General features: G+C 42.7%; 2 protein-coding genes across 2 annotated transcripts in view; one reads left to right on the forward strand and one right to left on the reverse strand.

Moving 5' to 3' along the window:
• The window catches only part of LOC129481202 (tripartite motif-containing protein 60), an 82,903-nt gene that overhangs the window by 52,794 nt on the left and 13,302 nt on the right, over window positions 1-16,807 (reverse strand). Inside the window, exon 3 of the transcript XR_008657286.1 lies at window positions 3,908-4,011. The gene's annotated coding sequence lies outside the window, so the exon portion shown is untranslated. The remainder of the gene's footprint in view (window positions 1-3,907; window positions 4,012-16,807) is intronic.
• LOC129481206 (protein FAM218A) lies at window positions 5,665-8,568 on the forward strand. The gene has a single exon (XM_063638358.1). The coding sequence runs from the start codon at window positions 6,620-6,622 to the stop codon at window positions 7,091-7,093; it is 474 nt and encodes a 157-aa protein (XP_063494428.1). The 5' UTR covers window positions 5,665-6,619; the 3' UTR covers window positions 7,094-8,568.

Genomic DNA, 16,807 nt, shown 5'->3' on the forward strand with positions numbered 1-16,807 from the left:
ATAAAATGGAGATAAAAGAGGTAACCTTTAACTATGAGAATCACTAGTTTCCCTAAATTTTCCATGATCAGAGCACACACTGGGATGATATATCAAAGAGAAAAAAAGAGAAAGGATAAGTAATAAATGCAATTAAATTAAGTCTTCTGAATTTTCAAACTAGCTTTACAAAATGGGATCCAAAGGATATTCCTGACCCCAGTGAAAAAAAGATAATATGACTAAATATTAGTTAAAATAGGATACTCAAGAATTGAAACCCATGATACAAGACCTAGGAGTGATTATCTCACTGTTTCTGGGTTCAACCCCAATTTTGTGTGTTCTTATACTTTGAAAGAAGTATGACATCTCAGAGTGAATTGATAATGGCTTTAATCGGATGATCTCTCCCAATGTTATTGACATGACTTACTCCATCCAATCAGCAAGTGGTAAATATCTGGCTACTAAAGATTTGGCTAGTTTTTTTCAGGCCTATTTCTACAGGTTCCTGGCCATGCTTTCCCTTTACCTCAAAGGAATTTTATGCATCTCTACCCACCAATCGTGGGCACCTTAGCAGTCTTGCCTTTGCACACAAACCTTGTAGGGAAGATTCCAACTTCATTCAACTTCCTCCAGAACAGCAGGTATGATTTACATGGATGACATTCTCCTCCATGGTGATCCGTTTGAAACACTCATTCAAGCCGTGAAAATACTCACAAAGGAGTTTACACAAAGGGAATGGGTCATTTCCCCCACACAGTGCAAGCCTCTTATTCGATTAATTGTTTGAAAATTATTTGGTAAACTGAAAGCAACTCCATCTCTGACACTGTGGATAAATGGCTATAAAACCTCTCAATGCCCACAATGTGAAAACAAGCCCAGTATCTTTAACCCTTTTTGGATTCTGGAGGAAACATATTCATCATTTACAAATTTTGCTTAAGGTCACTTATGCTGTTACTTCCAAATCTACCCATCTTTAATGGGACCCCCTCCACGAAAGGCCTACAGACTCTAAATTGCAGTACATGAAGCTCTCATAGGCACTGGGCCTGTAACTCTTCATACTTAGTTGCTCAGCATGCCTTGGATTCTAGAAGCAGTACCCTGCTAGTTTTCAGCATAGGTATAGGAGGAATCCTTGTTACATCATAGAGCCAGACGCAGGCCCTCTGCCATATTTCATCTGCAGGAAGGGGTAGCCTGCCTACCTTGTCCTTAGTCCCTGCCACATGCCACTGGGATTAGGAGATCGCTCCTCTCTTAGGTCCTTTGGCTACCTGAGAGACCTCCCCCTCACACCTCCGGGATCAAATGATAAACAGTAGTGGGGTTTATACACTGTAAGGATGGCATAACCATTGCCATGCGTGATGAGCTTAGTAGGGATTTACTACTTTTCATTTATTAATCAGGACATTCTTAACAAGCAAAAGGACTCCAAGGTCAGTCAATGGATGGAACTTCAGGCCATCTTCTCAGAATTGGAGCCCCTGACCAATGATCAGCCCAATATTCAGTTTTACTAACTATGAAGCCATAGCCTTGGAGTTACCTGCTTCAGAGTAAAGAATTCTTGCCTCACAAATATCCAAAATCTAACTCAAGGTCACACATTTCTCTATATACCCTAAGGCCACAATACGAAGCCTCAACAGGATCTGGAACTCCTTCGGAGTTCCGGACATTACTGAGAGGGACCAAAGACTCATTTCACTTCCCAGAATATGCAATGCTGGGGTCCTGAAGAAGGCATTCAATGGAATTTTAACTTCCCTTACTAGATTAAGCTGTCAGCTTCATTGAGCACATAAAGGCTTACTCAAACAAGTTCAAATTCAATGAAATGAAACATGGTGCATCTAATCAACAGTTAAACATCAGGGTGTGGGGGAATCCTACAAAATAGTTCAAATCCATTTTTACAGTTTTTCACCCTTGATAACTTTTAATCCTCACTCCTCCATTTTTTTCTTTGGCCACACATTTGGGCAACCTGCTAAGAAAGCCCAGGTGCTCCCTCCTTCAGGGCAGGAAAGAGATTCAAACCAGACAAGATTCATTGTGAGTGAGTGATCCCTCACCCTGCCCACACCTTAACCTGAAGAAAAACACCAAGCCTGTCTTCTTTCTCTGCTCTCACAGTCCATTTACAGACCACATACAGGCCTGTGCTGCTCTCCTCCAACACCCCAGCCTGTGAGAAACAAACCTGTTCCTATCCTTCTAGTGTGTGTGGGTGTGTGGCATAATCAGTCTTTATATCTGGACTAAATTTGATGGGTGTTCAATTTTTCCCATGTGGGATTGACACAACAATAAGTAGGATGCTGTATGATCTCAATTTAATTCTTGGGATATTATGGAAAAGTCCCAACATGCAGAAAGAGAGACATAATTGAACAATAGATCACCCCAACCCCCATAGATTCATTACACAGTTTCAATAATTATTATGGTCAATTTTATTTTATCAAGATCATGCTCTTTCTACCTTCCCCAAATCATTTTAATGCAGTATTCATACATCATATCATTTTATCTATATCTTAAAATAAATCACTAAAAGAACGATTTTAAAAGTGTAAGTGCAGTATAGGTATCACATTTAATATTTAAATATAGTTTCATTCCCCCTCTGGGTGGTCCACCCTCCCCGCACCTCAAGGTGTCCACAAATCTCAAAGCTCCTCATATTACATTCTTCAAGAATTTGTATCAAGTTTATTTTCCAGGTCCCCCCACCATCCTACTGAAAGTTCTAATCACTTGGTCTTCTGTGAGCAGCCCTATCCTGAGGCTATCCTGGGGCCCCAATCCAACCCACCACAACAGCATAAATCCAGTTGATCCAAAGGGGCTCATTATGAATAACAAAAGACTGGCTGGGAGCCATGGCTGTAATGCCAGCACTTTGGGAGGTCAAGAAAGGAGGATAAGGCCAGGAGTTCCAAACTAGCCTGGCCTACATAGTGAGACACCGTTTCTTCAAAAAGAATAATTTTTAAAAATTAGCTGGGCATGGTGATATGTGCCTGCAGTCCTAGCTATTTGGAAAGTTGAGGCTGGAGGAGTGCTTGAGCCCAGGAGTTCCAGGTTACAGTGAACCATGATTGCATCAATGCACTACAGGGTGACAGAGCAACATCCTGTGTCCAAAAAAAAAAATGAAACAAAAAAAAACCAGCACTTGCCCTTATGCTCCACTCAGTGCATGATGTGTTACTTCCGCAGCTCCCACCCCATCACGACCATTCTGCAGGTCCCTACCCCTGTCCCCTTCACCAACCCAGGACCCCGGAGGAGCAATCAGAGAACAAGAGAGAATTGCCCTCTGGGATCTGTCACTTCCCCCATGCTGACTGCATAAGGAAAAAAAACTCCCTACAGGGTATAAGACTGAATTCGTTCTGAGGTCACCATTTTGGTGAACAAGAAGTAGGGACTGTGTTGCGTCTTCTGACCTGGATCGAGGAAGAAACAGCTCTGCAAGGATGGAAAAAGCTGACAATACCCAGTGAACTGCTGACAAGTGAATACGGGTAGGCTCCACACCCTATACTAACCCTCTACTGGGAGCAGAATATCTGAGTGAGGATTGTACCAGGAGGCACAGGTGAGCTACATTCAGTAAAGGGCATGCAGCCTTTGGCCGGACCTAAGCTGGGGAAAGCAGCCACATAGGAAGGAACCTTGGGGAGTTCATGCATTTTATTTTTTAACCATCAGTTTTGTATTTTTAGAAAGATAAACCTTTCAATATACATCTAAAACTATATATATTTGATTATAATTCAATATGTTCTTGTATTAATTAGCATATTTATATGTACATTTTATACAGAAATGCATATAATTACATACCTTACAAATGTAATTAAAATTTTATTATGGTATAGGAACATATACATACCCTACACATGGCTGGCAGCATGGCTATAATCCCAGCACTTTGGGAGGTCAAGGCAGGAAGATCGCTTGAGGTCAGGAGTTCCAGACCAGCCTGGGCAACCATCTCTACAAAAAATAAAATATAAATATGCTTTTTTATATTTACTTAAAATTTTATTGGCCCAGCACAGTGGCTCATGCCTGTAATCCCAGCACTTTGGGAGGCCAAGGCAGGCGGATCACAAGGTCAAGAGATCGAGACCATCTGGCCAACATGGTGAAACCCTGTCTCTACTAGAAATACAGAAGTTAGCTGGGCATAGTGGAGGGCACCTGTAGTCCCAGCTACTCGGGAGCCAGAGGCAGGAGAATCGCTTGATCCTGGGAGGCGGAGGTTGAAGTGAGCCGAGAACCCGGCAACTGCACTCCAGCCTGGTGACAGGAGACTCCGTCTCAAAAAAAAAAAAAAAAAAATGATTATGGTATTATAGTAGCATACACATATCCTACATATATACCTATTTGGTTCACTCTTTACTCTGACATCGTATACGAGAAAGTTCTTTTGTATGTTGTATGACAATCACAGATTTGGACTTCTCATAAGGGGCCTCATGCTGGTTTGCCCTAATTACATCTAATTATGTCTGAACTGTTCTGCAAAATCAGCATATCTACCATTAAACAGTCAACAGAAGAATGAGAAACAAAAATCATTCTTGGAATATACTGAGTTCTGTGCCACACCAAATCTTATGTTTTAAAAAATTTTTTCCAGGCTGAGCTCAATGGCTCAAGACTGCAACCCGAGTAGTGTGGGAGGCCCAGGCAGGAAGATTGCTTGAGGTCAGCAGTTTGAGGCTACAGTGAGCTACGATCTTGCCACTGCAGTCCAGCCTGGGTGACGGAGTGAGATTCAGTCTCAAAAAAAAAAACACACAACCAAGTTTTCCAGAAGATATGTCTTCATTGGTGTTTATATTTACAGAAAACTTAAAGGGAAATTGAGGTTGATTTTCCTTGTCTTCGTGTGACCACAAAAGGATGAAGAGAGGGTATCAGGGACCAGCCCCAGATGACTCAGGTAATCTGAGACCAGGCCTGGGATTCACACACAGAACACACACACCCAGGTGGAAGCACAATGCCTGGTCTCGCTCTTTCCTCAATCCCAATTTAAACTAATTTGGCAGTTTTATGAGATTAAAAAGGGTGCAGACAGGAAAGGAGATAGGATTGGTAGAGGATGGAAAATCGATTAAGATTAGGGACAACTGGCCGGGCGCGGTGGCTCACGCTTGTAATCCCAGCACTTTGGGAGGCCGAGGCAGGCGGATCACGAGGTCAGGAGATGAGACCACGGTGAAACCCCGTCTCTACTAAAAATACAAAAAAAAAAAAAAAATTAGCCGGGCGTGGTGGCGGGCGCCTGTAGTCCCAGCTACTCGGAGAGGCTGAGGCAGGAGAATGGCGTGAACCCGGGAGTCGGAGCTTGCAGTGAGCCGAGATCGCGCCACTGCACTCCAGCTTGGGTGACAGAGCGAGACTCCGTCTCAAAAAAAAAAAAAAAAAAAAAAAAAAAAAAAAAAAATTAAAAAAAAAAAAAAAGATTAGGGACAACTGTGAGGAGGAAGAGAAAAGGAGACAGAATCTGAGAGCCCTGAGGCGGACTGAAAGCGGGGAGGCGGCTCAAAGAAAAGAGTAAGAGAAATGAGCTTTTCTTGAACGAGGCATTGATAACGCTGAAACATGATTAGCCTTTTGAAATAAATCTTTTGTTTATTTATTTTTTTCAGACAAGGTCTCGTTCTGTCGTCCAGACTGGGGTGCAGTGGCGCCATCCTGGTTCACTGCAACCTCAACTCCCCGGGTTCATGCGATTCTCCTACCTCAGCCTCCGGTGTAGCTGAGACCACAAGGGCGGGCCAACATGTCCGGCTAATTTTTGTATTTTTTGTAGAGACGGGGATTCACCATGTTGGCCTGGCTGGTCTCAAACTCCAGAGCTCATGTGATCCGCCCACCTCAGCCTACCAAAGTGCTGGGATTACAGGCATGAACTTCCATGCCGGGTACGAAAGGAAGCTTTTAAATTGTGGAGTATTTCATACATCCATAATAGTAGAGAGAACATTATGAAGAACCTACACATAAAAAGAAACCAATTTCTGTCATTTGAATTAACAATCTTTATAACCCCAGCAACTTCTCCTGCCAATGGAGTAAATTCCCAGACATCTTGTAATTTCTTCTGTATATTTCATCTTATAATTTCATTATTTATTCCCTAAAAGACAATATCTCAATTATCATAGTGTTACTGTAACTTTTAATAAGCTGTTCAGTGGGAATTATAACCACATTTTTCTCCAACCAGTTATAAATAAGATTCAATAAATTAAAACAGTAACTGGAATTCTCTTCTGTTAAGGCGGGGCAGGGAGAGCCCTCAGTACGACACAGGTAGTGGTGGGTGGCAGAAGAGCAAAGCAAAGAGCTGAGGTTCCTTCAGAATGCAACCTTCTCACAGAACGCAAAGCTCCCAAGTGGCCTCAGCGCCCCAAGAACTGCAGCGTTTCTCCCAGGAGGCTGGGCGAGTCCGTAGCGGAAGTCGGAGCGGCAGAGCAGTGATTGGGTGCGGCCGGCACCGTCTCTGGGCTTCGACTTCCGGGTGAGGCCGTGGAGGTGTAGCGCGACGTTGGAGACCCGGGGGCAGCGCCATGTACCACAGTGGATGGAAGGACGCGCGGTGCGGCGGGGCAGCTGTCCTCTTCTCCCCGGACCCAGCGCCTGGAGAGCCAGCCCTGCAGGGTGGGCTGGGCGAGCCAAACTGCGTTCCTGGTGCAGGGCTTCGGGTCTCCCTAACAGACCTTATACGCTGACCGGCGGCCGCCACGGCAGTGTCTCTTTGCTCAGAGATCCAGGGACAACCACTCTCGTCCAACAGCGGTCGCTCCACCAATCCTGGGAGAAGCGAATCGTTTTATCAGCGTGCCCTGTCAGCCGCTCATGGTGCCCAGAGAGGAATTTTAGTGGCAACGTTCCGGCTGTCACGCCACTGAAATTTCCAGGCCACTCCAAGTCAGAAGGACCACCAGGAAAAGGCAGGGAGAGAACCACCATCAGGTCCCAGCCTCTTTTTGTGACAAGAACTAGAGGGTTTGGGTCTGCAGTGGGCTGGCTCCCGCTGGGCTCACCTGTCCTATAGAGCAGGCTGCCTCAAGGAAGAAGCTCACAGGGGACATCTGACCTCTGAAACAGGAAGTGTAAAATGCTTTAAATAAGCCAAAACTAAACCAATAGTTATGTTAACTAAAATTACATGAATGCTACCGAAGATAGTCGAATATTAGAGGAAGAGATTAAACTCTGATTTTGAGCACTTTATGCTTTATTCGGAAAATGAATAAGATGCCGTTCTGAAAACCTGAAAATATAAAGAATAGGATATGATACACACACTAGATGAAAACAAAACTTTCAGACCATGTTTTCTTATTTAAAGTTCTAATAAGTGAGATAGCAGAGTAAACTATTCACTCAAATAACTAGTAACTGATATAAGGGTATGTATCAATAACAGGTATTAAGATAAAAACTTTATGAGCTTTTCCATTTTAACAAGGGATGATGATTCTAGACTTCTGCCACAAAATTATGGTCGACAAAACATTCTTAATTCATTTTACATAGATCTGACTCTAGATTCTGAAACAGCAAGTCATAATCTTGCATCTCTGAAGATAGAATACAGTGCGATTTGGAAAGACACCACAAAAACTCATGATCCAAAAAAGATTAAGGCTGGTATTACCAGGAGGAAGAGAAAGAGGACAAAATCAAACTGGATAGATATAATAGAGTTGTTTGTTAGAATTGTCTTCCTAGGAGATGGAAAAAGACGCCATCACAATAGGATGCATGCTTTAGTATTCAGCTACAGAAATGTAATAACTTTGCCAAAGTAATTACACTGCATAGAGTGGCAATCGTTCTATTAAAAGTAAGACCCAGTAATGTTAGGATTTTTTCTGGACAATGAAGGGGATGAGGTTTAATCTTATAACTTGAATGCCAGGTCTCATATCTTTTCTTCAAGTGATATTTTTATGAAACTACTTAGGCTGTGTTTCACACTGAGTGTGATTTCTAACCTCTTATAATCTGTACAGTAATAGATTATGACGGATGAATTATTTGAAAGCTATTTTGTATTATTTAGGAGAGGAGCTCTTCAATTCTGAATTGTCTGCCACTTATAAGCAGAAGAAAGTTCTTTTCTTTCATTATTTTAGCAACTATCAATAAAACAGTATTAGAAATGCCTACTCTTCAGAGATGTAATGGGAATAAATTGTAAAGTACTTTTGATATTCTAAGATGAAAGATGGTATTACACAGTCAATAATTCAATGCTGGCCAGGCGCGGTGGCTCACGCTTGTAATCCCAGCACTTTGGGAGGCCGAGGCGGGCGGATCACGAGGTCAGGAGATCGAGACCACGGTGAAACCCCGTCTCTACTAAAAGTATAAAAAAAATTAGCCGGGCGTGGTGGCGGGCGCCTGTAGTCCCAGCTACTCGGAGAGGCTGAGGCAGGAGAATGGCGTGAACCCGGGAGGCGGAGCTTGCAGTGAGCCGAGATCGCGCCACTGCACTCCAGCCTGGGCGACAGAGCGAGACTCCGTCTCAAAAAAAAAAAAAAAAAAAAAAAAAATACAATGCTTTCCACATTATGAATTTTATCAAAATTATATAGAGAGATATTAGTTCAGTCCAGCAACAAAACAGGCTTATATAAAAACAAAAACCTCCTGGGTCATGCCATCCTACACCAAATTCCTGTTAAACAGAGGCATGATTTATTCCATTGACCTTGCTATTTCTCCATAACTGTAATATGTCTAATGTTAGACATTTTAAATTAACATTCTATTAGGTAAACTGAGAATTTAGGTCTCTCGCACCACCCAGGCCATACTCTATCTTTCTCCACAAATATCCAAATATGATAATATAATTGGATTAATATGTTCATACGACTATATAATTGTTCACAGCTGAACCACTTAGGTACTATAATTATAATTTCTTTGATACACAAATTTTGTTTTACTGTGATTAAAATTGCCTGATTTCTTACTTGCTGCATTTTCTGTTTATCTCTTTCAGCCCCATATCTGCTAATCTCTAAAGTTCCTCTCTAAACTCGACATGTAATTTGTTGATTATATTCATTTTCTTTGTAGTGCTCAATCTCCTGAAGCCCTCTATCATCTTAGCATGAACTGAAATTGGGTGATATGATGCACAGCTGTCCTCTGAGGCCTTTCATGTTTCCCTTACCCTAAGAATTATCTTTTATCTTCTGTCTTATGTCCAGAGGTTTTAAGTCTATTGTTGTCTGAGTCCCTTGTTTTCCTTCTTAGTTTTCTTCCCTTCTTTTGGTGAGCGCATCACCAGGTAGTTCCCTGAATAAGGGGACTTGGAAGATGTGCCAGTCATTTCTCTTTGTGCTGTGAGATGTGGGAATGTGTGCTAGGCCCAGCATTACATCTGGAGGAGAGTGAAGAACATTGTGAAGGCCACACATGCCTGAGACCAGAGTTCAGAGTGCCTGCCCATGACTCATGCTCAATCAGAACATCAGAGAACATGGGCTTCCCCAACTCCCAAAACCACACTAACAGGAGTTGAGTAAAAATAACAGTAGAATCCAGTTTGAGAAATGAAAGAGACATATCACTAGGGGAGTGTGAAGTCTTTAATGAATTAATGGTAACTATAGCAATAACAAACTTCAAACTCTGCAAAACTCCTGGCTCGATTAATACAAACACACCCTCACTACAGGCCTAGCAGAAGGGAAACAAGTTCATCTCTGCTACTGGTTGAATTGTGTTCTCCCAAAAAAAGTATATTGAAGTGCTAACTCCAGTACTTCAGATGTGACCTTATTTGGAAATTAGGTCTTTAGAAGGTAATCGGTCAAAATGAGGTCATTAGGGTGGGCCTTAATCCAGTATCACTGCTGTCCTTATAAAAAGATGAAATTTTGACACAAAGGTATGCATAGAGGAAGATTATATGAGGAAACATGGGGGAATGCCATTGGAGTGATGCATCTACTAGCCAAGGAATGCCAAAGATTGGCAGCAACACAACAGAACCTGGAGGCATGGAAGAAATTCTGTATCACAGCCCTCAGAACAAACCAATCCTGCCAACACTCATAATTTGGACCCAGCCTCCAGAACTGTGAGACAATAAATTTCCCGTTATGGGCTAGACACGATGTTTCACGCTTGTAATCCCATCGCTTTTCAAGGCCGAGGTGGGTGGATCACGAGGTCGGGAGTTCAAGACCAGCCTTGCCAAGATGATGAAACTCCATCTCTATTAAAAATACAAAAAAAGAAAAAAAAATAGCCAGGCATGGTGGCAGGCTCCTGTAATCCCAGCTACTTGGGAAGCTGAGGCAGGAGATTTGCTTGAACCCAAGGGGTGGAGGTTGCAGTGAGCCAAGATGGCACCACTGCACTCCAATCCAGGCGACAGAGTAAGACTGTCTCAAAAAAAAAAAAAAAAAAGAGAAAGAAAAAAAATTTCCTGTTATGTAAACTACCCAGTTTGTGATACCATATTAGGGTATTCCCTATAAAACTAATATAATCTACAAGTATAAAAATATTTACCAGCTGGGTGTGGTGGCTTATGCCCATAATCCCATCACTTTGGGAGGCTGAGGCAGGCAGATCACCTGAGGTCAGGAATTCAAGACCAGCCTAACCAACGTGGTGAAAACCCATCTCTACTGAATATACAAAAATTAGCTGGGCGTGGTGACACATGCCTATAATACCAGCTATTTGGGAGGCTGTGGCAGGAAAATCACTTGAAACCAGGAAGCGGAGGTTGTAGTGAGCCAAGATGGTGCCACTGCACTCAAACCTGGGTGGCAGAGTAAGACTCTATCTCAAAAAAAGGGTATACGTATATTTACCTCAGTATACATTTTCCTATACATGTCTGGTTTTTACAAAAGAAACAAAAATCAAAATACAAGGCACACAGGCCGGGCGCGGTGGCTCACGCTTGTAATCCCAGCACTTTGGGAGGCCGAGGCGGGCGGATCACGAGGTCAGGAGATCGAGACCACAGTGAAACCCCGTCTCTACTAAAAAATACAAAAAAAAATTAGCCGGGCGTGGTGGCGGGCGCCTGTAGTCCCAGCTACTCAGAGAGGCTGAGGCAGGAGAATGGCGTTAACCCGGGAGGCGGAGCTTGCAGTGAGCCGAGATTGCGCCAATGCACTCCAGCCTGGGCGAAAGAGCGAGACTCCGTCTCAAAAAAAAAAAAAAAAAAATACAAGGCACACAAAAAGACAATGTAAGAGGACAATAAACCACACTTTGAAGAGACAAAACATCAGAACCAGACTAAGCTATGACACAAAATAAGAACTCTCAGGAAAAAAAAAAAAAAAAAAAAAAAAAAAAAAAAAAAAAAAAAACAATAATTGATATTTTAAAGGCTTTGGCGGAAAATAAAGACAACATGCAGGGTCAGATAGATAATTTTATCAAAGAGTTGGAAACTATAAAGTCAAATGGAAATGCTAGCAATGAAAACCACAGAAAAGAGATGAAGATGCCTTCAATGGGCTCATTAGTACCCTTTACACACTTAGGGAAATAATCAGTGAACTTGAAGATAAACAAATTACCCAAACTGAAATATAAAGTGAAAAGAATAAAAAAGATAACCTAAGAACTGTGGGACCGTATCAAATGGTGTCATTTGTGGATACTTGGAATCTCAGAAGAAATCTCATCACTAGGAAATGATGGCAAAAATAAATAAAAATTAAAAAATAAAAAAAGAGCAGAAGAAATATTTGAAAAAAAAAATGGCCAAGAATTTCGTTACAGACATGAAAACTCCAGAACCAAGAAGCCCACCAAGCATGATGAATATCAAAAAACACACACCAAAAAAACCCCAAAACAAGAAAAATGATAGCAAATCCCCAAACCTAGGTATATCAATCAAACTGCTGAAAATTAAAATCAAAAACAGTTTTGAAGGCAACCCAAGTAAAAACAATACGTTACTGCCATGCATACATTAACTATGGGAATATGTTCTGAGAAGTACATCATAGGATGATTTCATCATTCTGTGAATGTCATAGAGTATGCTTACATAAACCTAAATTGCAGTTGTGTAGCTTATTATACCTGTAAGCTACATGGTACAGCCGAATGCTTCTAGGCTATAAACCTGTACAGCACGTTACTGTACTGAATACTATAGACAACTGTAACACAATGGCAAGCATAAAAAAAGTTACATAAAAATAGTTTTATAATCTTATAGGACCACTGTACTGTATGTAGTCAGTGAGTGAAACACTGTTTTGCAGTGCATGAAGGAGGCTAAGAAGGAGGTTAAGCAAGGAGGATAAGAATTATAACAGACCTCTCATCAGAAAAATGTGAAATCAAGGAGACAATAGTTACTTCTTTTTTTTTTTGAGACAGTCTTGCTCTGTCACCCAGGCTGGAGTGCAGTGGTGTGATCTCGGCTCACTGCAAGCTCCGCCTCCCAGGTTCACGCCATTATCCTGCCTCAGCCTCCTGAGTAGCTGGGACTACAGGCGCCCGCCACCACACCTGGCTAATTTTTTTTTTTTTTTTTTTTTTTTTTTTGTATCTTTAGTAGAGACGGGGTTTCACCATGTAAGCCAGGATGGCCTCGATCTCCTGACCTCGTGATCTGCCCGCCTCGGCTTCCCAAAGTGCTAGGATTACAGGCGGGAGCCACTGCGCCCAGCCTGACAAGTTACTTCTGTAAATAAATAAAAAAACGCTGCCAACTCACAATTCTATAACCAATTAGCATATTTATAAAAATCAATGTCGAAATACTTAAAAAAAATAAAATGGAGGGAATTCATTGCCATCAAGCGGACACTACAAGGAATTTAAAAAAAAAAAAATACTTTGGGCCAAAGGAATATTATAGATGTCAGAAACTTGTGTTTACACAAAGAAATAAAGTGCATAAAAATAAAATAAAGGTAGTTGCTCTAAAAGATAACTAGCAGTTTAAAACAATAATAGTGTTTTTCCAGCATATGTAAAAGTAGTCCATATATGAATACAAGACCACAAAGGATCAGTGAGAATTGGGAATATACTATTACAAGGTTCTTATACTGAAAGGGAAACAGTATAATTTCATTTAAAGGAGGCCCCAAATTATTTAAAAATATATACTATAAACCCTAGGAGAACCATTAAAATGTTTTTAAAAGATGTATAGGCCGGGCACGGTGGCTCAAGCCTGTAATCCCAGCACTTTGGGAGGCCGAGGCGAGCAGATCATGAAGTCAGGAGATCGCGACCATCCTGGCTAACACGGTGAAACCCCGTCTCTACTAAAAATACAAAAAATTAGCCAGGCATGGTGGCGGGCGCCTGTAGTCCCAGCTACTCAGGAGGCTGAGGCAGGAGAATGGCATGAACCCCGGAGGTGGAGCTTGCAGTGAGCCGAGATCGCGCCACTGCACTGCAGCCTGGGCGACAGATCGAGACTCCAACTCAAAAAAAAAAAGATGTATAAAATAAGTTAATAGAAAAGATTAAAATGTAATCATAAAACATGCTTGATTAAACCCAGAGAAGCCAGGCATGGTGGAGTGCACCTGTAGTCCCAGCTATTCAGGAGGCTGAGGCAGACAGTAGGAGTTTGGGGCTGCCGTGGGCTATGATTCTGCCTATGAATAGCTACTGAATGCCAGCCTGGGCAATATAGTCAGACCCTGTTTTAATCCTAGCGCTTTTGAAGTCCAAGGTGGGTGGATCACTTGGGGCCAGGAGTTTGAGACCAACCTGGGCAACATTAGTGAGATCTTGTCTCCAGTGAAAACAAAAAACAGAGAACTCAAAATAAGCATTCTTTTCACGCTCCTATGGGACACTCACCAAGATAAACCACATCATGGGCTATGGAACACTTTCACACATTTGAAGAATAGAAATCACACAAATGACAGGGCACGGTGGCTCACGCCTGTAATCCCAGCACTGCCAAGGCACGCAGATCACCTGAGGTCAGGAGTTCGAGATCAGCCTGGCCAACATGGAGAAACTCGTATCTACTAAAAATACAAAAATTAGCTAGGTGTGGTGGTGTACACCTGTAATCCCAGCTATTTGGGAGGCTGAGACAGGAGAATCGCTTGAACCCAGTAGGCGGGGGTTGCAGTAAGCTGAGATTGTGTCATTGCACTCCAGCCTGGGCAACAAGAGTGAAACTCTTGTTTCAAAAAAAAAAGAAATAACACAAACTACGTTATCAGACTATACAAAATTATAATAGATATTACAGAAAAATCTCTGGGAAATCCACAAAAATGTGAAAACTAGTACACTTCTAAATACCCCTTGAGTAAAAGAGTCTCAGGGAAATTAAATATTTTGAGCAAAATAAAAATAAAAATGCAATATTTCAGTGTTTGTGTAACATAGCTAAAGCAGTATTTAGAGTGAAATTTATAGCATTAAATTTATAATATATTAGAAAAAAATCTAAAATCAGTAACTTAACCCTTTACCTTAAGAAACTAGAGAAGGCCCGCGGGGCCGCTCCCCCGCCAGCGCCTCCGCAGACTCCCGCTCTGCCTTTCCCGGGACAGGGGTTAGGTCCGAGCCCGGTGGAAGGTGGGAGGCTCCCAGAGCGCAGCCTGGGCCCAGCCCACCCCGCGCTGGCGGCCATGGTGGGCACCCTGGACCTGGACAAGGGCTGCACGGTGGAGGAGCTGCTCCGCGGGTGCATCGAAGCCTTCGATGACTCCGGGAAGGTGCGGGACCCGCAGCTGGTGCGCATGTTCCTCATGATGCACCCCTGGTACATCCCCTCCTCTCAGCTGGCGGCCAAGCTGCTCCACATCTACCAACAATCCCGGAAGGACAACTCCAATTCCTTGCAGGTGAAAACGTGCCACCTGGTCAGGTACTGGATCTCCGCCTTCCCAGTGGAGTTTGACTTGAACCCGGAGCTGGCTGAGCAGATCAAGGAGCTGAAGGGAACCGGCGGCACAGCAGCCTCATCGACATAGACAGCGTGTGCGTGGGGGGAGCACAGAGAGCTGGGGGGGCACTCAGTATCCTATACCATCTATGCTTAATAAATGTCTGTTGAACTGAAAAAAAAAAAACTAGAGAAAAATGGCCGGGCATGGTGGTTCATGCCTGTAATCTCAGCACTTTGGGAGGCCGAGGCGGGCTGATCACGAGGTCAGGAGATCGAGACCATCCTGGCTAACACAGTGAAACCCCGTCTGTATTAAAAATACAAAAATTCACCGGGCTTGGTGGCGGGCGCCTGTAGTCCCAGCTACTTGGGAGGCTGAGGCAGCAGAATGGTGTGAACCCGGGAGGCGAAGCTTGTAGTGAGCCGAGATCCTGCCACTGCACTCCAGCCTGGGCGACAGAGCGAGACTCTGTCTCAAAAAAAAAAAAAAAAAAAAAAAAAAACTAGAGAAAAAAGGATGGAGAGCTTTTAAATGTAAAGCATGCAGAATGACAAAAATAAAAATTGAAGCAGAACTCAATAAAATTGAAAATTGGAAACGAGAGAAAAATCAACAAAACCAAAGCTGATTCTTTGAAAAGATAAAAATGGAGGCAATAAACTGTTAACTGCCACAAACTGCCCAACTTAGTATGGGATTTCAAATGCATGCTCTTTCCACTATCTCAGTGCCTTAGTTTTGGTGATGAATAAGGGATGGAACAATTAGGAAGAAGACTGATTATGTAGGGGAAATGGGGATAAAGAATATTATAGTGATGATTTCTTGGGACATAAGGTTGGTGGTGGAATGTTAAGTAGTCAGAAACTGGCCAAAGGGGAATGCAGAGTAGGGATGCTGGAAATGTATCAGTATATATTTTTCATTTACAAAACCCTTATCACTTACAGAAATGATTGTCTTTAAACTATAACTTTTCTTGTCCACAGAAGCCACTGAGTTTATAGATCCTCGAATAGTTCAGTTGATCCATGTATCTCTAATAACACTTATTTCACCAGCGTCATCCTATTTTTGATGTCTACTTATTATTGTAATTTAACCAGATGTGTAATTTTCTCTGAATTGGTGTAAAATAACTGGCTGGGCGCAGTGGCTCACACCTGGAATCCCAGCACATTGGGAGGCTGGGGCGGGTGGATCACTTGAGATCAGAAGTTTGAGACCAGCCTGGCCAACATGGTGAAACTGTCTCTACTAAAAATACAAAAATTGACTGGGCATGGTGACGCGAGTCTGTAATTCCAGCCATTCCAGAGGCTAAGGCGTGAGAACCGCTTGAATCCGGGAGAGGGAGGCTGCAGTGAGTTGAGATTGCACCACTGCACTCCAGCCTGGACAACAGAGTGAGCCTCCATTTCAAAAAAGACAAAAACAAAAAACTTAAAGCTGAAGCTTTACAATAGCACCTGGAGCTTGAATTTATCCATTATAACGCCAGCTGACCTTGGGTGCGAGTTCATGACCAAATCTATGTAATGTATTGATTAAATCTCATGCTTATAGAATTCTGCCTATGCTTTTTTTTTTTTTTTTTGAGATGATACCCAGGCTGGAGTGCAGTGGCGCGATCTCGGCTCACTGCACCTTCTGCCTCCTGGGTTCAAGTGATTCTCCTGCCTCAGCCTCCCGAGTAGCTGGGACTACAGGTGCATGCCACCAAGCCTGGCTAATTTTTTGAATTTTTAGTAGAGATGGGGTTTCACTGTGTTAGCCAGGATGGTCTCAAACTCCTGACCTCATGATCTGCCTGCCTCAGCCTCCCAAAGTGTTGGGATTACAGGCGTGAGACACTGCACCCGGCCTTAATGTATTTCATTACA

This window comes from Symphalangus syndactylus, chromosome 4, assembly GCF_028878055.3.
Source record: "Symphalangus syndactylus isolate Jambi chromosome 4, NHGRI_mSymSyn1-v2.1_pri, whole genome shotgun sequence".
NCBI lineage: Eukaryota > Metazoa > Chordata > Mammalia > Primates > Hylobatidae > Symphalangus > Symphalangus syndactylus.